This window comes from Dendroctonus ponderosae, unplaced genomic scaffold, assembly GCF_020466585.1.
Source record: "Dendroctonus ponderosae isolate FM_Combo_2020 unplaced genomic scaffold, Dpon_F_20191213v2 Dpon_F_20191213_265, whole genome shotgun sequence".
In the NCBI taxonomy this organism is placed as follows: domain Eukaryota; kingdom Metazoa; phylum Arthropoda; class Insecta; order Coleoptera; family Curculionidae; genus Dendroctonus; species Dendroctonus ponderosae.
Genome location: NW_026018473.1, coordinates 1 through 26,408, shown reverse-complemented (window position 1 = coordinate 26,408; position 26,408 = coordinate 1). Strand labels below are relative to the sequence as shown.

The following is a 26,408-nucleotide window of genomic DNA, read 5'->3' as shown; positions in this document are numbered from 1 at the left end:
TACTTAAGTATGAAAGTTTAATTGTTTTTATTTCATTCTCCGTTAAACTACTACATACAAGTTCTGTTTCAATTTTATTCAACACTTTTAAGCCACTTTATTAAGATGTGAAACCAAAGAGAAACAATGTTGGCGTCACATGAGTTGAAAAAGCTTTCGACAGATATTGCGCGAACGCTCGACATCGACAAATCTAACGTCCGAAGAACCATCAAGAGGTTTGAAGAGCTCAGCCATACTGTTTGCCATCCAGGAAGGTGTAGAAAGCGCACCGTCAGAACCGTCTAGAACCGGGAGCTCGTCCGAGAACGTGTCCAGCGAGTTAAGCTGTTCACCGTTGAACAAGCCCATAATCACCAGACCGATAGGAGCTGGTCCGCGGGGGACCCTGGCACATCAGCCATCGCCGAACATCTCAGAATAATCAGAATTTGTCCCTCGTTTTCGTGGAACAAGGGATCAAAATCAACATGGACGTCTACCACCGTGGCATCCTCAAAGTCGTCGTACTTCCGCGGGCCCAGCAACACTTTGGCGATGCGGATTGGACGTTCCAACAGGACTCCGCGTCGGCTCACAAGGCGAAAGCCACTCAGGGCTGCTGCCGGACCCATTTTTCGGATCTCGTCGGCGTAAGGGCCGCTCTACTCGCCAGATCTCAATCCGATGGACTACAGTATGTACTCTATTTTGGAGACCAGGTCGTGTGCTACACGCCACAAACCTGGAGAAGTTCTTGCTAGAGGTCATTTTTATTGTCACCCTGGAATAATCTGGTGCTTATTTCTAAGCAAACAGATCAATTCCGAATAACAAATAATTACTATGTATTCCACCTTTACATTTTCAGCCGAATATGAAGTAGGGACTCCAGCAGGTGTCGGACCATGTAACTTTCTGGTGAAAGGAGCCGTTAAACATACTGGCAACATAGTGTCTCCTACGTACCCAGGAGCCTATCCGAAGAACCTGTCGTGTTCGTATCAGTTCCTAGGCGCTCCCGGTGAGCGGATAAGGCTGGAGTTTCGGGATTTTGATCTGTTTTACGGAGGCCAACAGTAGGTGGTTTAAAAAAGGTTTATTACAAAACTGTCTAAACTACGCACTTTTAGCTGTCCATTTGACTTCGTACGTATTTACGACGGTCCTGATAATTCTTCAGCAATTATCGGTACTTACTGCGGCCAGCAACGCAACTTGGTCATCTATTCATCGGAGTCGACGCTTTATGTCACTTTTGTCACTTTAAGACGCACTGCCAATACTCAAAATAGGGGGTTTAGAGGGATATTTGAGTTTTCTAACTCGTTTACTAAATTAGGTAAGTTAATGTYAAAAATTAGATACAATGAAACATACAATCATCAACTTCATTTTTTAATGTGAAAGCGCCTATTTTCTATTTAAATTTTGCAATCTCCATTGAATTCAGAGTATTGATTGAAGTACCACGTCCAATACTCAAACTCAACAAGACTTGAGGAATTTACTAGGTAAAAAATATGAAAAAATATAAAGATTCATATCAAATTTTTACTTTTGTTGTATAAAGTAAAGTTTTCCGCATTGTTAGGTTTGGTGATCCATCGGGACGTCCATCCTCCATATGACTAAAGGTGGTTTGTTGAACAGAGGAACCTGACTAATAATGATGAATAAAATTTGACCTTTTACTTTATTTGGAAGTAAATCCACGTACTCCTCGTTCGCAGATTGGGCCAATTTACTTACACATGCGGAAATCTGTTGTTCACTGAATTGTTCGAAAGCACAAATATCATCTCTAAAAAGTTATTCGAGTGCAACAGTTATTTAAAGATGACTTAGATAGGTGAAATGAGCTTTGCGAAAGCATACAAAATATATGCAATTTGGATAACAATTTAGTAAAAAACATTATTTTTCCGATGAAGTTCAGTTTAAATGGGTATGAGAACCGACAAAATAGTCCATATTGAGTAAGAGAACATCCGCATTGGATGATAGAGGTGTGGAAGAGTAAATGAACCATTTGTCCTCGAACAGGCTCTAACTGGACAAGTATATCTAGAAATTCTCCAAGTTGCAATAATTCTACCATTGGTGTCTTTATTTCGAAATCCATTAGACGAAGAACTTATTTTTCAGCAAAACAGTGCTCTTCTGCATTATGCTGCCATTGTGCGTACATTTTTTATGAAACCTTTCCCACTCAGTGAACAGGAAGCAGAGAACCTATTGAACGGCCCCCTAGATCGCCCGACCTACATCTGATAGACTTCTTTTTGTGGGGTTACCTCACACATTCCAAACATTTAGTTTGATTCCTGATCTGCTTGTTGCAATGCATCGGTCCTTTTCTGGACTACAGAAATTTGAAAGAAATTGTCGCTTTAAATTATGAATGTGCCTAATCGTAAATTTCGGGGTAACTGTTGAGTTTAAGTATAGCACATGTTACCTGAGTCTTACCTAGAATTCAATGGAGAATTGAAAATTGAAATAAAAAATATCTCTATTTGAAAAAATAAGGGGATGACCGTAACTTATTTTTGGACCATCCGGTATAAATAAATTTGGTACAAAAATAATCGCATTTACAAATAACAATTTCAAGGTTTTTTCCAAAAAAACAGTTCGGCGAATTTGAAATAAACTTAGATATTACTTCTGGAACTCACTCTCGAGTATGAGGTTCTTTGAAAAGTTTTAACTCTCTTTGCGGTCTTCTAGTTTAAATTATTTTAGGCCACATTTTCTAGTTTTATTGGAAAATACTGGCAATCAATGAGCAGGTTAATTAACCTCATTTAGGAAAGTTGGCAATTGAATTGCAAATGCTTTACCACATTTGCATTTCATAATGTTGAGGCTAAAACTAATTTTTGCTTAAAATAGTGGGCACTTTTATTTCCAACTTTATACGAATAATGTCTATATTTGAAGTTAATGTTTCACACTTGAGGGCTCTTGTCAATCAGCTTTAATTAATTAGTGGTGTTCGATTTTTTCTTTTAGATTTTATAAGTAAGAACGACGGTGAACACATTCGAGGAACTGAATGCGACCAGCGAATATTTAGCAAAAAGGAATCCGACGGCTTCGTTTATAGTCCAAACTACCCGTTTCCATATATGCCTAAGCTAGTATGTAGATACTTTATCTACGGAATGCAAAATGCTCAATATTTAGAAAGAGTACGACTAAATTTTACGATGTTGGATATCCCGAAAGGCAGCAAAGGAGAGTAAGTGCAATTGTTGAAAGAACAATTTCAGACGCTAGTTTATCAATAATTTTGTCAATTCTAGTTGTTCTGATGGTTATCTGAAAATATACCTGAAAGGTCAAGAAACGATGGATGCCTACGATAAATTCGACCAGGAACTTTGCGGTGATGAAGCTGATCCGAATATCATGGTATCCGATGGGCCACGATTGCTGATGGTGTTCAGTTCAGGCGAAATAATGGGACGAGGATTTAAAGCAAATTATACCTTTGAAACTGGTAAGTTAACACTCAATAGACCATCTAAAAGTCGACAATCAAATCAGTCGAAAATATATTAAAGCAGATCAGACCATTCAAATACAAAAATGAAGCCACTTTTAAATAAAAATAAGGTGTTGAAGATATAAAGGTTTAATTAGAGGCGAACTAGATACCCAGCCGATACTCAAATATTCGACTTTTGCTTCAAAAGTAATTGCGAAGTTCCAAACTAGCAACATTCACAAGATAAAACTTCCGATAAATGAAACCAATATATAATTATGTCTTTCGGTTCATGTTTCTACTAGAGAAGTTTTTCTAATCTCTAACATCTAAATTGTGAATATGGACAGTGTTTGTGGTGGGCGACAAATCCTAAAATAATCACAAGGCGAATTAGAAAGATGGTCTTTTTCGCAGAAATAAAGATTGTCCATCAGAGAGATTATATCAAATAGAAATGAGATTGGCTTGCTCCCTAAATGGAGTGGAAAGAGATGTAAAGTCGAAAAAAATATGTTTTTGATGTACAATTAATAGGCAGTATTATTGCGAGCTTGTAGATGCAAAACTTCCAGCTCGAAGGAAGAAGACACTCGAAGACACTATTTGCCAAAAATTCAGCAAGCGCTACCAAAGAACAATTAGACAAATTTATATTTAAAGTGTTACTATGTAATTGTTTTTTTATTTCAAAAGTTTTAACCATTTTTAGTTGAATAGCATAAATATATCACTGCTTTGCCGCATTTTTTATGTTTTCAATTATCTGTCAACTATTTTTATGTTAAACTTGTGTTTAACATAACTGAAATTTAGCAAGACTTACGTACGGCTTCAAAAAGGACACATATTTTTCAACAAAAACAGCTTAGGCTAAAATATACTATACATATTCAATCTTGTATATTTACGACTAAGTAAAGCAATATAATATTCTTCAAAATAAAAATCGAATATTATTTAAAAACAAATATACGAGAAATTTTTTTAAATGTTTTAGCTGGAGTAAATGAGCAAAAATGATGCATTATGCAGTGCAAATTTGACAATAAGTTCATTTGCATTCGGCGTAATTTTCCTAACATCGAATTAAATGCAGTTTTACTTCAAAAATATCTAAGTTTATGTGCTCTTTATCTCTTACAAGCGATTTTGGTGACTTGGTACAAACGCTACAAGAAATAATTCCTTTCATCCAACCTACCACAAATTTGTCATGAAAAATAAGCTAAAACTTGAAATTAGAAAATTATTTTGCAATAACAACAACTATTTCATCCAAGAAAAAGTTGAAAATTGCGAAAATGTAAACACAAATCAAGATAACCGACCTGAATATTGCGATTTATTACCTGTCGGCCCTTACTATCCCAGTTAGCGTAATATTCAAGAACTTTTTAAACCACAAAATGCGAATTTTTTAAACACGACAACATTCTATTGTTTAGTTAATGACGATGAAGTCAAAGTCCCCTTTTTTCTATTTTTCTTTTCGATATTCGTTAATATAATACAAACAGTTCTTTTCTACACCAGTCAAGCTGATGAACTTATGGCTCAATTTTTGCCCTCCCTACTTCATAAAAAATGTTCGCTCGTTATAGTTTTCTGCATACGCTCTTAAAAACATTTAACTAAATCTTTAGAATTTATCTAAATAATTGCAGGGAATTATCTTCAACTCTGTACATTTATAGATATTTAACCAAATTCATATTCTTAACTCATGAATTGATTTGACAATGCGATTAACATTTTAACCACCTCATATTTACCGCGGAGTCAATTTTATTAACTTGGTATATTTTGGCCTGAAACTGAATACGAAATTTTAAATGTATGAAAAGGTGAAATTTTAGTTGCTCGATTACGGTTAGTGCCAGACACTAGGGAGTTCCATGTTCTATTGATCCAATTAAAAATGCATCATTTTCCTTCCGACAGTTACAAATGAACGAAACATCGCCATCACTTGTGTGTTTTATAACAAGATGTGTGTAAATTACATAATAAATGGACAAAGATCGGAGGCGGTTTGTGGCATGTATTTTAGAACGATTTGTTTTAATTAACAAAAGGGAAACCCTTCCATGTGTGTACAAACTGTGGAAATGTGTAATTCTGGCAAACTCCTTTTGGAAAGGTACTGGACATTTCGGAGAGGAGCCAAATGAAGATTAAACAAAGCCTGAATATTCATTAACACACCCGATATGAGAGCAATATTATTAGGAAGTTACACAAAATTTCATGCGGCCAAATTGGACGTTATTTCAAAGTTGCAAGTTGCAATTACATGATGGAGGGTTTCAACTTGGCAGTTTTCAATGGAAATTAGTTTGCAAAAATTCCATTACTCTCCAATCAATTATAAGACATGCGGATAAATATAGCTGCAAATTGAGGTACTCTTTATCCTCAGTGATATCGACGCGGTCCTGTTTTATAAGGTTTATCATCGTGTAATTGTCCCAAGAAAATGTCGGTGAATGTTATTCATAGAATTGTAATTTGCAGAATATCGGATCCCAGGTACGGCAGCTCCCGATGGAACCTGTTCGTTCACATACCGTAGTACGTCGAAGAAAAAAGGAGACTTTAACTCCCCACGATACCCAACCAACTATCCCAGTTCGACAAACTGCACGTATCACTTCCTGGCCACGGATAACGAGCAGGTTACCCTGGTCTTTGACAATTTTAAGATTAGAGCGGATAATATAAATAGTAGTGTTGGCTCCTATGGGTAAGATACAGTCACAATTCATGCGGAAGCATTCTGGAAAGCAAATGATGCCGTTTCAGAGCTGAAATATGTCAAGAAGACTGGCTAGAAATATACAACGTTTATCGGGATGGCAGTGAGATAATAATTGGACGGTACTGCCACATGTCTGCGCCAGGACCCATCGAGTCCAATCGAGGGGCAATCGGCCTCAAAGCGATTCTACATTCAGACGATGCTCAAGTGGCCAGCGGATTTAAGGCCAGATACAGCTTTGAACTAGCCAAATCAATTTTTGGAGACTGCGGAGGTCAGAACTCAACTAGCTGAAAAAGGTGAATTGCATCCAATGGAAATTTGGTACTGTTTCAGCTAACGTTAGCAGCTCCGACAGTGGTCAAATATTGAGCCCGAACTTTCCAAAAAACTATGATGCGCCCAAACTAACTCAGTCTTCGAAGAGCTGCAACTGGTACATCACTGTTAGGCCTCAATATCGAGTTTTGATCATTTTTGACAAGTTTGCCATTGAAGGTGAACCCAGTGGTAAGTACAGATTTGCAAATAGATCCAAAAGTGTGCTGTTCAAAACGCAGTTCAATATTTTACATCATGTATCTGCTGAAAAGTTTAGATTCATTAGTGCTTCGTACTAATGATTTGAAGTGAAAACTGTAGACATTTTGTGGTAAGCCAAATTATTTTTTCAAACCCCAAGTCTATGGCTCTTGTGTTGCTGTTAACATTATTTGCAAATATTAAAAAGCAACTACTGCCTGCAAAGTACGGAAAAATGTTTTTACAAATTGAGTTTAGTTCTGGAAGATGTTTGCTCTTAAAGGTACCAACTTTGAAATTAACCAATATTTCCGCTTAGTATTTGATAGTCTTTTGACAAACTTTTAGTGTAGCCTAAACATTGAAAAGTTTTCTTAAACTTAGGGAAGATTTCTGGTTAAAAGAATGATTCTATAAATGTTTTATAAAAAATTAAAACGGCAGTCAGATATTTTCTGCATTTTCTCCAAAAATTTCAGCGTTACGGCATATTTGTGGTTTGTTTTAAAGTGTACTCTTCAAACCTTAAAATATATACCAACGTCTAGCGCGCATAAAGTTTGCCCTATTTGCAGATACTCTAAATCGGTTAAATGTTCGAAATCACAGACGCGCGAAAGCTACTTTACTCCGCTTGCTACTTTCACAAGCAAATTGATTCTTCTAAGGTAGAAAAATTTGCCAAAGAAAGTAAAAGTGTCTGCCACCGAACTGCTGATTGCTGAAGTTATTCTGAAGGCAGTAGAGACTCATAAGCAACGAATAAAACTGTGTTGAATTTGACGGAAGCATGCACAACATGCATGATGTAGTGAAAGCCATTTAAAAGTTTCAAGCAGATTTTCCTTGATGTTTTCTCCGGAAGCTCTTCATTTGAAGCAGTTAATTATCTCTTGGATGAATGATTCGGTTTGAAATAAATTATTTTAATTTTCAGTTTCATTTCAGTAGTTTTCAATAATGCATGAAAATCTACTGGAAAGTGATTGAACTTTTAGGTCTAGATTGCAGGAAGACTTATGCCATTCAGATATGCTTGGTTTTAACGGTCTAGCAGCCAACATGTTCGTCAATATTAGAAATGTAAAGCTCGGTGATGAAAATACGCAAGTTGAGCAAAATTTACCCGGGCAATATGCATTAGAAAACTTAATTTGAACAACTTGAATATAATGGGACACAAATCATAAATTTCCGGAAACACCTTATTGGTAAAATGTAACACAAATCTCGAAAAATCGTCCGCTATAAAACAACCATCAAATCACCAATGCTAAAAAAAATTTAATCAAGCAAATAGTGTACTAGCTGGATTTTTACAAAAACGTGTAAGCTGATTCTTGTTTATTTACATTTTTTGTTTCTGCTTGAGCATTGCAAACGTACATATAATGTTTTGGATAAGAAAGCAGGTGACATTGTCCAAATTCAATTTTGTTTAATTAAGTTAAGTTTATTTTTTTAGTTTTATTAAGTTAAATCTAGTTAAGTTTAATTAAGTTCTTGAGATGCAATGATGTTCTTCCGCACGGAAGATATATTTATTAGTAAAGCTTTATTTACTAGTAAAGTAAAGAAAAGTAAAAGTTTTATTAGTATGAGGCGATTTATTGTTACTTATTTGTTACAAAACATATATAAATATTTTTTTTAGGAAAAATAGCTTAAACTATGTTTTTCCTTTGTTCAAGCTTGTTTTTGTAATATGCACTTTACGTGAATAAGTAGATAACATTATTCAACGCTTCTTCGACCACTTTTTCACCGCAGAATCCTCGATCGCTGAATTTCAATAATTTGAATGTTCTCAAAGGGTTTACTAACTTTCTTCATCAGAAATCGAGCTCAGTATTAAGACTCGTTTTTTACACACTTTCAAGAGAAAGTTAAACATTGCTGTTTACACTAATCAACGATTTTTGTAATTCTACTTTTTTTATTATTGTTAGCAGTCCTCCGTTTCTCAAAATATGGTGTTAATCTAAACTATTCGAAGTTTTTCAATTGATGTTTTAATCTGAAGACTTTGAGACTTTTAATTTTGTAGAATAACAAATTTAGATCATTTCCGCTGTAATTTTGAACTTCCTCTTTTACCCCGCACAATTTTGTGAAACGTTCAAGTCAGATATGTATTTATAATCAGAAACTCATTTATGTTTATGTTTATGTAACAGTTACCAAAATCGACGTTTCCTTGAAGGTATTAATAATTTACTTTTGTTATTAAGGACGTGGATGTCCAGCGGCAGTTTTAAGATTATGGACCGACATTGCAGCTCCCGGCAAAGAGCTTTGTGGAGAAAAGGCAACAACGGACAAATGGGAATATATTTCTGCCACAAACCAAATGCGTTTGAGGTGAGTAGCACGGTTTTATTACCTATTGGTTCAGGAAAAACTAGATGACAAGCTTGCACATACAATATCAATATTGTCTGTGATATGCAATCTAAGCACTAGCTTTACAGCTGGAAAACCATACTTTTGTTCGATGTGTTTTCTTCGATGTCATTTTGAATTACTTAAAATTACTGTCGATACTTCGGAACTTTGTAAGTTCAATCGGTTTAAAAAACATCTTACACTTTCAGCATGTAGCGAATTAGTCAAATGCGTAAAACGGAGTACCAGATTGTTTTAAACTTGAAAAAAAAGGACACTTTTAAGGCAAATTTCCATATTAAAAATGCCATAATCCAACCGAATATTTAAACCTGTTAAATATGCACATACCATTTTAAAAAATTGGTGTCGTTATTATTTATATCTTTCTTAATAGTTGAAATCAGTCGAGCGTTTACCAACCTAATGCTGAATTATTCTGCTCCATAAGTGTGGCAATTTATTTTAGAGCAAATTTTTTACTTCCCTGCAAGGTGACTCAACATTTAAAATGTTAAGGGCCGTCTAGCTATCATTTATAGATTTTTAACATATAATATTTTAACATAATTTTAACTTACCCAGCTTTATCACGGCCGATAAAGCTGTAGGCTACGCTGGATTTAGAGCCTACTGGACAGAGGTCTTAGCTGGTCCATCTTGCGACGAGTTCCAATGTGAACTATCCCTTTTTTGCATACCTTTCCATCTGAAGTGTAATAACATTCCAAACTGTGGAACAGACGATGATTCAGACGAAAAAAACTGTAAGTAGATTTTGTAGGGCCAAGTGTCCATTTATTATAGATAATCGGGAATAATAACGCGTAAGATATTTAAAATTCTAAAAGTGATTATCAGCACCATAAGAAGTAACATTTTTGGGTGGAATCAACTTTTCAAAGCAAATGTCTATACTTAGCCAGCTTAGAAAAATCATGTTGCTGAGTATAAAGTAATTTTTATTACTCTATATATTCTGCGTGTTAACTATTGTGAACGCATACAAATACAAATAAACAGGATGTCAGAAATAAACGAAACCAACAGCATTAGCAATAAGTTTTAAAAATGCACTAAATGGAAAAAATCCTGTATATTATGTATATAATTTTCGTTGCATTCTACGCACTTTCAATTTTTGATACCTAGAACAGAACACTCCTATTAGCAACTAATAGAAAAATATGTGGGTGATATCTGTTTTATCTCTCCCGGCAAAGCTGTACCAGTGGCATCATTTTTAATATTCCACACTTTTTTAATAGTTAAAATGGCTTTATTTACTATTTGATTCTTGTGCATTTTTAACAAAAAAAAACAACCGAGGTTTCGTGGGTCTTCTCACACCAGGTGGTTGGTAACTGCATGCAAACAAGCTTTTCGCTTTCTACATTAGCTTTGTCAAAAACAGTCAATGAAAGTGTCTTATGTGAGAAGACACAAAACACTCCAGTGGGTGTTGCGATAGTAAATAAAGTAACATTTCTTAAACTACCTACTTTTTAATGCTTATTGTAAGCAAAACTACTATTCTTGTAGTCCGGCTCAACTTCACTGGGATTGTTTATGTCAAAAGTAAAGAAAGTTTACAGTAGACAAACCGAAAACGCTGCATGTTTGGAAAGAGAACGCACTTGAAATCGTTTCAAGAATGCTTGGCAAACAACAAATAAAACTTTTGACATAAATCTCGCATTCCAAGTGTGTGTATGTGCAGGTGGAGCGGCGTCTCAGGTCGACGGGGCGGCGGCGTCCCAAGGGCGGCGCCCCACCTGGCCGGGCGTCGCCCCACTGGTCGCTCTTTTGCCGCTCCTGCTACTCCCGTAGCCGCCCTCTCGCCCTCGCTCCTCGCTCATTCCGCTGCTCTTGACGTGAGTCACTCTATCTCTTCTTCTCATGCATTTTTTTACACCCAGTGTACCGTTGCAGTCCATGTAGCAAAGCGCAAACTGCTACAATTACTTCCATAGAATCCTAATTGCTACAGAAAAAGCTTTCAGTAAACGCATGTTTTTTTTTTTGTTAGAAACTAGTGCATTAACTAGAGTAAATGCCCGGTAATATAAGCAAGTTGATTAAGCGGCAGAACGTTCCAGAAGCGGGGCTCGCTGCAAAAAATTTGTTTCAATTTTCATAACTTTCTGTTCAGGAAAAATTAGCTAAGGATTTCCAATACCGTTGGCCCATTGTGCAAGTATTTAGATACCTAAACAAGAAGCTCTGGTTTTAGGATGTGCGTTTTGCAAATGAACCTTTTTGTTTTTTAACGATAAATTCTACAACAATGCTAATTTTTTAGCAGCCACCATAATCCAACTCTTCACTTTGTTGATGCGGTTTGTTATTTCCGCGCTGTCCAAATCTGGCATTAGAAATACGCTCAGATATTCCGGGTGTTCAGCAAGAAACAGGCTTTTAGAAGAACGCTCAACTGCAATTTTTGACTAACGGTTTCAAACCAAAAATTCAATTCACTGAAGAAAATTTAGCTGACTTTGTTTTATCGATTTAAAAACGAAAATTTTAAAGTTTTTTTCAGCAAAAATTCCGCGTAAATCTACCAGAATTTCGATGATAAATTTAGTCTCGAACTTAATTAATTGCGCTAATTGAAGCTAATTCATTTATTTTAAGTAAAATAAGTACGACTATCAAAGGTGGAGTGTCTCCTAATACGCTTTAATCAACCAGAAAATAGAATTCTTACATTATTAAGAACTTATAGCAAGTGCGCTTTTACTTCAAAAGAGTTCTATATTTTTTCAGTCATCCGAATATAATATCGAATTTATCAATTATTGAGGATGTTATAAAACAAAGTCCGAAATAGCAAATGAAAATATTATATTAGTAAATTATCACATAAAAGATAAATATAAATTATCGAATAAAAATCTCTAAGAAGTGGCACTAAATTTTTATTTTTTTCTCAAATTTTCGACATGTTTTAACTTCCACTATCGAACACACATATTAATTGTTTAAAAATAAAGGTGTTAACTAAATTATAAAATTGATAAATACCTACGTTAATTTAGAGGTATGCTGTTGACATATCCTAAGAATCATTTTTACTTTAAACAATTTGCGTTTTTTATTACTTTTTATTAACGGATTTGCTGCTAAAACTGTTCAATTAAATTCTGTGACATATAATAAATTTATTTTAACAGATGGCCGTGAGGTTTTCCCCAGAAATGTATTACAATTGCAAAAATAATAATAAATTCACTTTTTTGCATAAATTTAGTTTACATATAACTATAATTTGTGATTTAAAGATAACTCTAATATTTGTTGCTTCAACATTAATAATATCCGTTATTTCTTTAAATAATGGAATTTGTTTTTCTAATTTGGATCTTTGAAAAAAAAAAATTTTAAGTATCGACAATCATCAAACCAAATATTTGATGAAAATACTTACTACCAAAAATACTTTTTATAGAGAAAAATTTCTAGAATTAGTTTTCATACTTGTAAAGATTTATATGCAATATGAACAAGTTCTGGTAAATATTTAAAAATTCAGCCAAAATGACTAATATAGATATTTTAACGCAATAAAATACAGAAGATATTTGAAACAAATAAAATTGGGTTCGGAACCGCATCTAAATTTAAATTTAAAGAGCCTCTGCGTTTGGTTTTCTTAACACTTTTAACGGGTCTACAAATGTCGCAAATTCCTTCAGATGCATTTACTATAAATAATTATCATCTGCTGGTAAAAATGAAACTAAAATATTTACCGACATGCTACGTTCGTATCGGACGAAACCAAATAGAAAATTTATTGCGTCCCTCATCCACCACATATTTCATATTAGAAGCTTAGGCATAAGTCTCTACATGGCACAAAAAGCACATTACAATCATTGAAAGTTAATTCGAGAGTTTTCACATCATAATCTGGTAAGTATAAGTACAGGGGCACATTTTATTGCACCTTGAATTCAAGGTGGTTGGGTTCAAGATTTCAAACCATCACCCATCTAAGCATGGTAGGAACAAAAGGCTGAAGAACATTTGCTTATTCAATCATTCAATAGAGCAGCTTCAGATATTATAGAGAAGTCATAATATAAAACCGAAACATGTGAAGACAAAACTAGAATAATCATATGGATCGCCGCCTGCACGAAAGTCATCTAGTCCCAAATTTAGTATCCAACAAAAAGTTGCTGATTAATAAGAACGTTCCTTTGATTTGCTTCATTTAAACTGATTGTTCATTTCAGGCCATCCTGTAGAAGAACCCCAAACTCCCTTTCGGATGTCCTGGGTGGTTATTATGGGCGCCATTCTGTTAGCTCTAATATGCCTCTGTGTTATCTACCAAAAAAAGCGAAGAATACGCAGGGAAAGAGAAAGAGCGATGCGTCGCAGCATCCACATACCAGTAAGATAGATAACGCATGTACAAAACTAAATATTAAAAACAAATTAACTGTATCTAGATAGCCATTCCAGGAACATCCAGACAACAGGTGCCCCACTTTTGCGACGAACTCGGTGAACGTTTTGCCTCGGTCGACAGTGTCTGATGACGGCTCTTGCCGTTGTCGGCGAAACGTTGGCTCTTCAAATGCCTTTTGGAGGCTGCTAGGCCTTACTTCAACTTACAGAACACAGCCGAGTTGTTGGTCGATCAAATATGATTGAATTACCCGAATCACGTAAGGTCATACGATGAGTTTGGTTGGAGAGTAGGTGGGAGAAAATAATTTTGAGGATATTTCTCCTCTATCGATTTATTGTACGGAAATTTTGGATATTTCCGGAGAAATTCATTTGAAGTATGTATTGTTGGATCAGTAGGAAACTCATGAAGGGACGCAAAGTAAGCGATTACTTACTTTCGCAGGAATATCAAACCGACAGAATGGCTAGGAGGTACAATTTAGGACTTTATTTTTCACAAAAACTACCTGCATTTTTCAAACGATAACATCTCCTGATCGAGCGTATAAAAAAATGTTTTTTCTGTTAACGCAACGCCACATTTTGAGTAATCGAGAGTACCTAATAAATATGTAGATATTTAATAGTAGGACAATCAAAAACACTCTGCCATGTCTGTCGGTTATCAGGTAAAACCAAATCGTAACCTAAACATAAGATTTATACTGACACCATTTTAAAATCTTTTATATTCACTAACCGTAAGTTAATAATAGATTTGAAATCCGTATCTCTTAAGGCTACGTCTACATGTTAGTGATTGTGGGTGAATATTGGAACAGTGAAAATAATCCACAAGTGACTCGAAATTGACTGTTTTGCCAAACAGTGATGTTAACTTTACGAATGTTTTTTAAAAATCGAAGTATAACAGATATAATTTTTTACGTTCAGTCACTCGAAATATGCAATAATAAATAGGTAGAATTGCACTTATTCGCACAATATAACAGCCCGATATCGATAATTGTTGTTATTTGGTATCATATGGGTCATTTGGATACAACCGTCCGAAGTGTGTTTATTTTCTCTCGCTTAAAATAACTTAAACTATTGAAAATATGTCATAAGATCATAGAATGAGGCTGATGGAAAGGAAGCAAGGAAATGGGTGCTGCTTAGGAATTAAAAACGAGGAATAATGTTCACTTTCAATAACGAAGAAAAATTTGATCAATACTAAATTTGAAATAGGAACATATAAAACATTTTCCTTTTAAGAATTGTTCGAATTTTATCAAACAAAATCACATGCAACGATTATCCATTTACTTTCAAGCGCTTATTATTTTACTTCGTGATTTCAAATGCTTGTTTGTTAAATGTAACTACAATGTGGTGTCTTGATCTGCGTGTTAGTTTGAGTTAAGTTCATTTCGTATTTTTATCGTAGATTCTCAAATAAAATAATTTGTCAAAATCTATACTGAATAATAAGCAATAATGCATATTACAACACTTGCACAAAGAGCATTCGTGCCTTAGCGATCGACAATGATTCCTGTTTAATTTATTTCATCCAGCACTACTACTTTTATACGGGTTGTCTTCCCTTATTTGCTCCCATTTTATCTTAATTTAAATGTGTGTTTTTTGTTTAGATTTTTCTGCCTGGGAACGGTTCAGATTATTTTTCCGGCTGAAAACTGAAAAATCCACATTTCATTAAAAGCTCTCAGGTTCCTTGAAATCAAAATAACAACAAATTTATATAAATGTGAACAGGATTGAAAACATCTTTAACACCTTTAAAATCATGACTGCCAAAACTTTCTTTAATTAAAATAACTGAAATAAAGTGTTTCCGCAAATCAGAAACATCTTTGTTGGGCATGTTAAATAAAAATAAGACCATCCAATGATGACCCATATGACCAAGTAAAATAAAGGGTGCTTAATAATATAATATTTTATTTTGACAACGAATGGATAAATCTTCCTCAGTGCGCGTAAGTTAAAAAAAGACATTCAAAATATTATACGGAAACAAATTCTACTGCCGTGTTGAAAAACTTTGCTTAACGTAGTGAAACGTGTACTAAAAAACGGAGAACTCTTTCCGATGTGTTGTTATTTATACTAATATTAATGAAATTATTACAAAATGACTGAAACTAAATATTTTTTGTTAGAGTAACTATTGTTTTATACATATTACATAAACGGTATCAATTTGATTGATTATTGGGGTACAACTGAATTTAGCACAATTACATTATTTCCAAGTTATACTCCAAGGAGTACTTATGGAAAGAATATTAATGGAAACCCAACAATATACTTCTATGAAAAATCCAAATTTAGTCAAATCGGTATCGTTATCTCGTCCTTCGGACTATTAGCTATGTGTTTTGTCTGTAGTGAAATTATAATCATTTATTCACATATTCGTGATGTACAAAGCATGAAGGTGTTTTCATCCCGTTCAGTTTGTACTTGTTGATTTGTATTTCAAACTCAAGGCGCCAAACACCAAAAATAACTATAGCCCTGTGACATATATTTGATAACTCTAGTTATAACCATCATTGTAACATGTACATTATTTACTATCATATAGTATACCTTGGTCCGTAAAGCTTTTAAATTTTATTGTATGAAAACAGTGAAAAAGTAACTGAGAAAGCAACAAATGTTAAGTTTTTTCGCCGGAAGATCCCAACACATTTATTTGACTATATAAACCTTCATGCCGTTCTCCTAATTTGTTGATACTGGCTAACTATTGACAATTGCGTTACATAAGTATATATTAATAAATCTATATGTAACAGTGTCTGTGCTAAAACAGTAGAAAAAACACAGCGGATATGCAGAAATTAGTCGCATACAGCGTGGTTATTACTGAAAATTTGTTATTTGGTTTTTTAAAATTGTCTCTATTAAAAAAAGCTTCACATCTACATGCTTGAACAATACTGCTTTAGCTGTCGGAAAAGGCATTTTCCAGTTTTGCTATTGATTGCCTGTGAAGATGTGGCGTTTTTCTATTATTGCCTGCGTTAAAACTTCGCAAGAACGATTACATTTGAAAAATGCATTTTGCAGAAAAAATTGAACAATTTTTAATGGTAAAAATTAAACAGTGCATTGTACTCGATAAAATAATAAGGAACATTCATATAAACTTGTGTCTTTGCAGACTTTCTGCCCTTCTCTTCACTCGGAGAATACAGACATTTAGTTTTCTTTATATTCTAAAACCCTTTACATAAATATTTTGGTATTAATACATAAAATGTTTTTGCAATTTTGCAATATTTCTGACTATTGGTCGTGGCTTATCCAGTCTTGTTGTTGATAATTTTGCATATTTGTTTCTTACCATGGGACATTATTTTCCTCAGTACTTTCATCTTCATATTCTCCCCTATTACCTTCGTATGTTGAGTACTAATATCTCGATAATGGTCTTAGTAAGAGTGATATTTTATTAAGAGCGTTTTATTATGATAAAGCAAAACACTACCTCAAAAACACCAATTTTGTTGACTTCAAATATAATTTTTACAATGTTCAATCATTATCATTCAATTTTCCTTGATATTTAGTAAGAAAGTATTATTTAATCCATTATTTGATTTAAAAATGTATAAATCGTGTTAAAACACATGGTGATTTTGTGTTACTAACTGCAATAATTTCAAGCAAATGAAAGAAATACTGGTACAAGCATGTTAAAAAGATGATAGCAAAAGTATATTAAATAGACATTTTTAGGTTGAAAATATGTATACAGAATTAACGCTGTAACGTAAAAAATCAATCGGAAAGAAGTGAACGGAATGAAACCGTTTCATTAAAAAGCTAATAAATATTTACCAACTAATCCAAAATTCAATAAGGGGTGAAAACGGAAAATATACGTTTCTGAACTTATATAATTTTTTTATACAATTTGCATATAACGTTTCTTATTATTTTTTTAGTACGATGCACTATTATTAATTAATTATATTTTACAACTCAACCTGGGTAATAACCATCTAACCGACACCTTTTTCTTATTCGAAATGAAATAACGCAAATCTTTATCTCATTTTCTGTGACTTGCATTTTAAATGTTCACCGTTCAATTATTTCATTAAATATGGCCTTTATTAAAAGTCCACACTTTAATTTAGTATAAAAGGGACTATGCCTACGAATTATAGTTTGCAAAGACAAAACACCAAGTAAATAGATTTAATATTTTAAAAAATTTACAATATGAAAAATGTAAGTCTTCCCGACGATTGTTGTGTTTATTCTTTAGGTACTAACATTTTAGTTAACGTAGCATAATATGTAACTAATCGTGGTTTTGTTAAATTTGTGAAAAGAACTTCTAGTCCTGACCTGAGTTGGCGAGAAACTTCAATATCGCCGTGTTTGATTAATTCGCTTTTGGATTTAACTAATTTTATTAACTGATTGTGTCGCTGGCAATTAAAATTGATGTTGGAAAGTTCTTGCCAATTCAATTGAACTATTTTGAACACTGTGCCATGATTTTAGTTAAACTTTTCAATAACACTAAATAAAACAGGGTACTTATATAAAAGAAAAAAACAAATGAATAATCATATACAGTAATCAGTGTGTCAAATGTTCCCAAAGTTTCCCAAATTCAAAAGATGATTAACGGCTAAAACTAGCAATGGTTTGAATATACTCTATGCTGTATTTGATATTTGAGTTTAGATGCGCTTTGTTTCATTTTGGACCTAATATTTTATGTATTCTGTAAACGGGTAAGTCTGAAAAAATATCCGCGTACTTCAACTCACACGTACGACAGTTTGATTCAATTAAATGTTAAGGGAAAAGTTTGTTGCGTTAATCTTGTCGGTTTGATCGTATTCGATTGATGTAAAACCGATAAGAGAAATGTAATTCAAACATATATCAAGAGATGAGTCTTCCAACATCAAAGCGTGTCTTCCTTTAGCGACAGTTATGCACAAATATACATTGAGTCTTTGTAACCTGCTTGATAGAACTACTTACTAGATCACAAAGTATTCAGGTAAATAAATAATTTTTCGGACTTACCACCGGCAATAATAATAATTCCATTAAATCGTAGCGAAATTGCACCCTATAAATTAATGGCTAACGCCCCACATTGTTATTTAGATTAACATTTATAGAATTGTTTTTAAGAACCTATTATTCCAACGTTATGGTGATTTAGGTATTAAATTTATAAAGTGTATTTGTAAGTATTGCCATTATGTGAGAAATAATTGTATGATTGTGGTCATTTCTCCCGCCCATAGTCAATTATCAAATTATTGTCTATTTTATTTATATGTTTGCTGAATCATTATTTTGTAGATACGCATTTAAACGGATTTCCTAACATTTACCTAGCAGGGGCTTTGACCTAAAATATTTGTAATAGAAATCAAATTGTTGTCGTTAACTCAGCCCCCAAAATGATACAAACATAGGAAAATTTGTTAATCATCCCAAACAGTGGGACTCCATAAACAGTGAATAATTTGATAATTGACAGCAGAACAACTAATTTATTCCTTAGCACGACAGACCGGCTTTCAGAACACCCTGTACAATCGCGATTTTTTTAACTCATAATTGTTAAGAAATGTCGAAATAACGTAGTAGCCCTTTTTTGGGCGAACATAAACTGCTAAACCACTAGAATGTCCTTACTCGTATTCAGTTTTGTTTGCATATTTGGATTTGCCGTCTCAATTTCGTTAAAATAAACAATTTCAAAACAAATAAATAATACAAATGAAGATGAAATTGAACTAGAGCCGCACTCTTCAATAGTCTTCCAAACAATTAAGCACCGGAAAAGTGCTTTCACATTTTTTCCTTCCAAATATGCCGACGAAGCACGTTTCTACTGGTGTAGCATTTTCCAGGTATGACTACATTAAAAGCATACTACTGATCTCTTAATGTAGACGTAGCTGCCGATAATTTTTTCTGAGGAAAGTTCCCATATTTTAATGCTAAAACTGTTTATTGTTATAGATTTTTGAAATTAAATTATGTATTGTCTGTGTCCCTTTCCTCAAAAAAAGTTTTAACGCAAATAATATTGTATTATTGAATTTCGAAAAAAATAATCCTCATCTCCATATGTTATTTGTTAAATTTAATGCTGTTAAGTACTGTTAAGAGTTAATATAATTGGTCGCGATCTGTAACATACTATATCAAACTGCTCACAGCGACTAGACGAATAATAAAAATGTAATTACACAATATCATGATGTTTAATTTCAAGAATAAATCGAAAATACGGGATTGGACTACAACCGAGATTAGAGGTCGCATCTTTAGATTAATTGCCAATTATTATTTTATATATTATTTTCTTATGATTAACCACCCGTTAAAGTAGAAAAGTAACCCTGGAAAAGGAAGGTACTGGAACGTGGAAGTAATGCTACACACAAACACAAATAAAACCACTATTTTGAAATAAATAGCATGTTATTCAACAGAACGGCGATTTATACCAGTATTTAATGGGGCCTAGTTATAAAAAGAAAATAAAATAGTGTGCTCGTCAGTTCCAATTTTAATATAAATCATCTTGAACTAAATCCGCATTCATTTGCAGACCCCTTTCCTTTAGAGCTTTTGAAATAAGCCGCTGTTTTTCGATATGTAACTCTTGTTCTTTTCTTTGTGCATCTAAAACATCATCCACCGAGATCTCTGTTAGCGGTAATTTATCCTCTCTGTCTATATCCTAAAACAAGGCCCCGATTTTGTCTAGTAAACATTTACTTCTTGATCAATGCCAGTATGGTCCAGCTCCGGTAGTATCTGCACATACTTACAATTTCGCCTAGAAGCACAACATTTTCTCCTCGTACAATAAAAATTCCCCGGGGTATGTCACCGTATTCCTTGCCAACATGAATCCTTTCTATAGTTTTATGTAGAACTAAATTCGCAAACTGATCTACACTTCTCAAGTAGCCTATTAAGGTCCTACCATCGCGCAGTAAAACCATAAGTTTTTCTACAGAAGGAGAAGTGATTAATTCAGTTGACCAAGAGACTGCAGAGATCATTAAACTTACTGTCAAGCTCATCAAGCAAATGGGCTGTTCCTTCTAATTCTATCTTGTTCATGCTTTTGACTCACAATTTATCGCTATCCGTAAATATAAAATCAATACTATTAAATTGGATTTTCACTGCAAACTGTTCGCTAGTTTCAATTGCGGCCTGCTTTCATGCGTCCAGCTACTTCTGGATACAGTCGAAGATGGGTGTCGTTGTTTCCACACTCAAGCCCGATTTAAAAGCAGATTGGTAATTCTAAGAAAAACACAATTAAACGTTCCTTACACCGAATATCAGAGGACTAGACAAAGCGAAAGCGTTAGCAGGAATTAGGTAAAAGACTGGCCGATTCAAAGCCAAGGATCATGCAATGTACATCAATCAGCTCGTCCTCACTATTTTTATTAAGCAAGCAAACAATTTTACGTATACATCTTTTAAAAAATGTTTGGATTTTTTTTGCTTAAAGGTAATTTGGCAAACCATTCGTATAGCTAAATATGCGGACTAAATTTTCTATAAAAAATGTTTTTTTTTATGAAAAAGGCAATAGCCACCAGGTCGATACTTATTCGCAAACATGTCAGCGTCACAGCCCTTTTGTGGTTGATCTTTTCATTAACTCCTAAACCAAAATTACCCTGAATACTCTAAAGCAAGCAGCCCTTCTAATACTAAATACAAATACAACATAGAGTTTATGCATGTATGAGTGAATGTTCTATTCTACTCAATAATTCGCTGATTGAGCAAGCAGGGAGGTTTGCTAAGTTGCCATGGGGGCTTTCTAGGCCGCCAGAACTTTCATCCCTTGCAGATTGTTTTATAATAGTTCAACTGATGAAGATCATGCAAACCAGTGAGGTTAGGAAAGCAAAATTAGATAAACAAGGGTTTTATGTCAATCGACTTACCCAGTACTGGCCTCCTTTCTTCGAACATCGACAAGGTATATTCACAAACGTTATTATCGCAATACTACTCCAACCACCAAGAAAATAAAATCTAACAATTCACAAAACTGTTATTTGTTTTGACATGAATAAAGAAAGGTTATGATCTGTGGTTATGACACTCACAGATCACAAACAGCTTTGTCACAACTTGTCTTCATCTACGATCACAAATTACGGTATAACCTCTGTACTCTGTGATATGTAATTTATTCAGGATTTCAGTTCTATTAAGTTATTTTATTTATAATAACTATTAGAAAGAAACGTATGGAACAAATCCAGTTGATTATGCTTTAACAAGAATAGTTTCGACGGAAAATTCAAATTTTCAATCTAGACTCTGTGAACTGTGAAATTGTGAAGCAGACATTCGCTCTAACCACACATTTCGTAAAAACTGCTCGTAAATATTAAGTGTACAGATAGTAATTTACAATAAAATATTAGTCTTAAAAGCCGAAAAATCTAAAGATGATTGAAATCACTTGCAACGACAGGCTGGGCAAGAAAGTTAGAGTGAAATGCAATCCCGAGGACACAGTAGGAGACCTGAAAAAACTGATTGCTGCTCAAACTGGTACCAAATGGGAGAAGATTGTTTTGAAAAAGTGGTATACCACCTTTAAAGACCACATTCAACTTCAGGACTGTATCCTTTTTCAATATTTCACTTTCAAGTAAATATCTGAGAAATAATTTATAATGCTCTATCCATACAACATAGAGTATATTGAGTTGAGTGTTTTGACGACAATCTTCCGCTTACTCTAAACAAGCTGACAAAATGAACCTAGCCCCCAGTCACGGGGAGTCATGACCCTCTGAATCCCTTTGAGGCCAAGTTGGCATCGAGTTGCTTGCGAAAGATTTAAGGAATGTTTCTTCCAATATTCTTCTAACCGCAAAAGTAGATAAGATTTATTTTCAATCAACAAAACAACTACAATAGTTTAGAATCGTCTTACGGTACTTATGTCCCGTATATAATCTATATTTGGCAAATTTTTGAACTAGACCATGTTTATTTCCTTAACAGTAATGCACAGATGAAATCCACGACGGAATGAATATTGAGCTCTACTATCAATAATTTAACGATTATAATCAATTTCTGATATAAGTTAGCTGTAAGTTCAGTTACACATATAGTAATTTTTCTTTTCAATTTAAGTACCATTTGTCGTAGCCACATGTTTCAATCGCACATTTTACCTTCACAAAATGTTACAAGACATGGATATTAAATTTTAGAAATTAACTTTCTGGGACGAATATAATGTATTGGGTGTATAATAATCATATAAATAAGTTAACTATAGGATAATGTTAATACATTAAACAATATAAATTTCTTACTTTCCAAAGAATGTTTGCTTCAATATTTACTAATATATAATTGATGCGAATTGAATTGAACAAATATGAAATGTGTTGCTATTAAGTCGTTCCATTATTTTAATAATAAAGGTAATGGAAACTTTAACCCTTCAACCCAAGTTGCCACCAAAGACAAGCACTTGTAATCAGAAAAATAGGTAAAAGTCCTGATATTGACCAAACGACATCCAAATAAATGTTCAAGAAAACATTTTACAAGTAATAGATATGGATCTACTTTTTTAGTGTTACTTAATTTTAAACATATTTTATTATCGTCAGACAAAGAGCATTCCGTATTATACAAATGTTGAAAATACTTTGAAAAACAATTAAAGTTCTTTGAAAAATACACCTTATACTTATTATACCTTAATATGAAAGTATTTCGGTATCAAAATAATTTTATTTGCAAAAGCTAAAGTACTTTATTTTCCAGATTTTATTTTTCTTTTTAAAGAAAGTTAACAGTATCCATGTTAAAGCTAAGATGTTTGCAACAAGTAACGAAGAAACCCGCATTATGTGTATTATTACAAGCGGTAATGAGGAAATATTTTGTCTTTATTTTACCTCAGACTTAATTCCTTTATACGCAATTAGAACTTCGATTCTCTACAATTTACTCAGGAAACGAACTTCCAATTCAAGCAATTACAAAACAACATATTGCGTATATTATATTTAATCCCATAAAATGTTGAAATGATGTTGTGTCTTAAAATCCAGTCAGTCTTAAAATACGCCAAACTCGAACGGTATGTTGCCCTTTCTGTGCATTTGGAGTAAATATGGCACTAAGTTCATAGAGCCCCGACGATGACTTAAATATAATCGAAACGTCGGCTCATGAAAAAAATAGTGTTTTATTTTTACTACCATACATTACACCATTGAGCGGAAAACCCACAGAGCTAAATAGGGGTCTTACTGATTATATTTAATGTTTTTACCACTTTATTGTACTGAACTGGAGACGCATTTCGAATCAGACAAATATATTTTTTTTACTTCAAGAAGCGAAAGAATCTTTTGTGCGAAACTTATATTTACCTTCCCACCTTTGGGTTAATCACAACCTCCGAAAGTGATCTAAAAGTCGGCTGTGATTTGCAAAGAAGTGAATATTTTCCTAGTATCCGCAAGTTTTTTTCAATTCTTGAACCGTATGCAATGGAACTATTGCGTGAAAAACACATTTCTGCAATTCATTAGTAGAAAATTCTTGCTCTTAATTTGGCCTTCAAACAGATGTTTTCGTTAAAAAATGAAGACCATATTTTGTTATAGTTCACTGAGAAAACGGGCACAAAACACCACATATTTATGGAAAAATTATGTTTTAAGTTGAAAAATAACTTTACTGTAAGATAATACAATTTATTCAACAGCAAGATCCACAGAAATAAAACGAGGATAAAGTTACTCTAATAGCACCAACAAGTTAAAAATTAGTGCTTCTTTTTGGCAATAATATCACAAAACAAACTTAAAATATGACACAAAACTTTATATTAGTGCTTATACATATTGGTTATTTCTTAAATAATGTCCACACATTTTTAAAATGAATCCAACGATAGTAACAAAGTTATTTTTGATTTTTTAAGTACTTATGGCTGGTGTCTACATGTTACCGTCTATCACAGAATGTTGTTTCTATTTTCTATGCATAAAAGGTTTTACTATTTACAGTTTATGTGCCTCTAATTATGGCGTTATTGGTTACAGTAATGCATAATTCTAATGTTATTTACTTAACCGCTATAGACATTAAATTGAATATTATTTAACTCTATTTGTAACTTTGTAAACTTAGCAGTGTGCTGAAGAGATTAGATCTATTTTATTTTCTACAAGTATAATATAAACGCACAGATATGTGTCAAAGTCGAATGTTTGAATCTTGATAAAATATGTGTTTGTATATAAAGTAACATAAAAAATTAGATGCGTTTAAATAAATGTAAAAATTTGGCTTCGAAACGTGATATCGGCGTAAAGGTAAGTAAAAACTATAAACTAATTAACAAACTTACCATTTTCTGTGATATAAACATTAAAATAAATAAAGCGAGCTAATAAGAAATGCAAAAAAACAATCATCCTTAATGTGGTCTCTTGAAAACGGCCTCTCCATTAAGTGCTATTTTGTTGGAAAGGGAGTGATTGGCTGGTGAGTGGAGCTGCGTATTAGGCAAAATTCTCTCTTCCGAAATTCGAGGGTTGTTGGACAGAATTTCTCTGATATGTTGAACTATCAGATCAATCGCAACTGAAATTTCAAAAGATATCAACGTTATATCATATCGAGTCTAAGAGTTTCCGATTTAAATAAAAATCCTATATCACAGACCTTAACAAATAGTATATTTGCCTTAATATATACATCTATAAGCCCTTACTTTTACGAAAATATTGACATCCTGAGCTTAGAAAGTAAATATATTGTGTAGTCGCCGACTCTCAAAGGCCTTTCACTCTGGAGCAACCGGAAGGTAAAAATCGATAAAGTATAAAAAGTATTACAAAATATGTGTATGCATAAATTGTGCATTTTAATGCGTAGGTCAGATCAAATAATATGTCGCATCGCAAATGGGGATTTCTTACCAATGAGATGTAATTAGCAGAATATTTCGTATAAGATCATTGTCCATTGCAAATGGACACTTGCGCAATATTTCACAGGGTGACTCACCTACCGTAGCAGCGCATTTTCACTGGAAAATGTTAGTTAATTCGAAAACAGTTCGTCGTTGATGAAACAAAGAGTTTTTGGTAAAATGCAAAAGAAGATTTTCTTTCTTTTGGAATAATAAAACATCACGACGAAGCAAAAAACGCACTGTTTTTCCTGAATGATGGTGCTTTAATCGTGCCCAAAAGATCTTTAAAAAGCGGTAGTAGTTCAAACTAGTATTAATTTCTCGCTTAGAACCAATTTTTTTTTGTACGAGTATACCATACCATTAAAACTCACTGATAAAGTTTCATTCGAAGTATTTTATAATGCGGCCCTCCGAACTGCGATTTTCTATAAAGCGGTATTTGAGGCTTTTGCAGTTGGACAGCCCTGGCTTAGAAAATAATATTAGTGGATAACCCTGCATAAACGTCTATCACTAGGTGTTTCATCTGGTAAAAATGTATGAAGCTCTACATAAGCAATGTGTTTAGAAATTATCAATAAAATTGAATCATCGAGTATTAAAATGGGCAATCATATTATAAATATTATTTTCTGTTATTTGTTAATGTTAAAATTTGATAAATTGTTAGTAGTTCATTTTTCTTCCTGTAACAAAATGTAGTTCGTGTACAAAATTTACATACAGTGTCGTCTACTTAAGTTCTAGCCATTAAGAAACATTTTTTAATATCAATTTAAAGGAAAAATTCCTTGGATTGGCTTTAGATCTTGGAG

General features: G+C 33.5%; 3 protein-coding genes across 3 annotated transcripts; 2 read left to right on the top strand and 1 right to left on the bottom strand.

The window, feature by feature from the left end:
• Nucleotides 1–850: 850 nt before the first annotated feature.
• LOC125503714 (tolloid-like protein 2) lies at nucleotides 851–19,412 on the top strand (the record flags this gene model as incomplete). The annotated part of the gene is given in 11 exon segments (XM_048664451.1): nucleotides 851–1,058; nucleotides 1,113–1,321; nucleotides 2,998–3,226; nucleotides 3,291–3,487; nucleotides 5,993–6,221; nucleotides 6,281–6,510; nucleotides 6,573–6,746; nucleotides 8,990–9,119; nucleotides 9,729–9,910; nucleotides 13,388–13,548; nucleotides 13,607–19,412. Coding segments are annotated over 11 exon segments (2,036 nt in total), but the record flags the coding sequence as incomplete, so codon positions are not given.
• A 632-nt stretch (nucleotides 19,413–20,044) lies between these two features.
• Nucleotides 20,045–21,782, bottom strand: LOC125503715 (U6 snRNA-associated Sm-like protein LSm1). Its single transcript, XM_048664452.1, has 4 exons — nucleotides 21,563–21,782; nucleotides 20,663–20,903; nucleotides 20,417–20,601; nucleotides 20,045–20,325 (listed from the first exon to the last, which is right to left on the bottom strand). The coding sequence occupies exons 2-4, from the start codon at nucleotides 20,712–20,714 to the stop codon at nucleotides 20,152–20,154; spliced, it is 411 nt and encodes a 136-aa protein (XP_048520409.1). The 5' UTR covers nucleotides 20,715–20,903; nucleotides 21,563–21,782; the 3' UTR covers nucleotides 20,045–20,151.
• LOC109543148 (ubiquitin-like protein 5) lies at nucleotides 21,773–23,045 on the top strand. Its single transcript, XM_019912706.2, has 2 exons — nucleotides 21,773–22,253; nucleotides 22,651–23,045. The coding sequence occupies exons 1-2, from the start codon at nucleotides 22,076–22,078 to the stop codon at nucleotides 22,692–22,694; spliced, it is 222 nt and encodes a 73-aa protein (XP_019768265.1). The 5' UTR covers nucleotides 21,773–22,075; the 3' UTR covers nucleotides 22,695–23,045.
• The last annotated feature ends 3,363 nt before the right edge of the window (nucleotides 23,046–26,408 follow it).

Coding starts and splice junctions, on each gene's coding strand:
- LOC125503715 (XM_048664452.1), bottom strand. CDS start 20,714: ATGAACAAGATAGAATTAGAAGGAACAGCCCATTTGCTTGATGAGCTT. Junction 20,602..20,662: donor TTTGCTTGATGAGCTTGACA/GTAAGTTTAATG, acceptor CTCCTTCTGTAG/AAAAACTTATGGTTTTACTG. Junction 20,326..20,416: donor TTGTGCTTCTAGGCGAAATT/GTAAGTATGTGC, acceptor GCCTTGTTTTAG/GATATAGACAGAGAGGATAA.
- LOC109543148 (XM_019912706.2), top strand. CDS start 22,076: ATGATTGAAATCACTTGCAACGACAGGCTGGGCAAGAAAGTTAGAGTG. Junction 22,254..22,650: donor CCACATTCAACTTCAGGACT/GTATCCTTTTTC, acceptor AGTAATGCACAG/ATGAAATCCACGACGGAATG.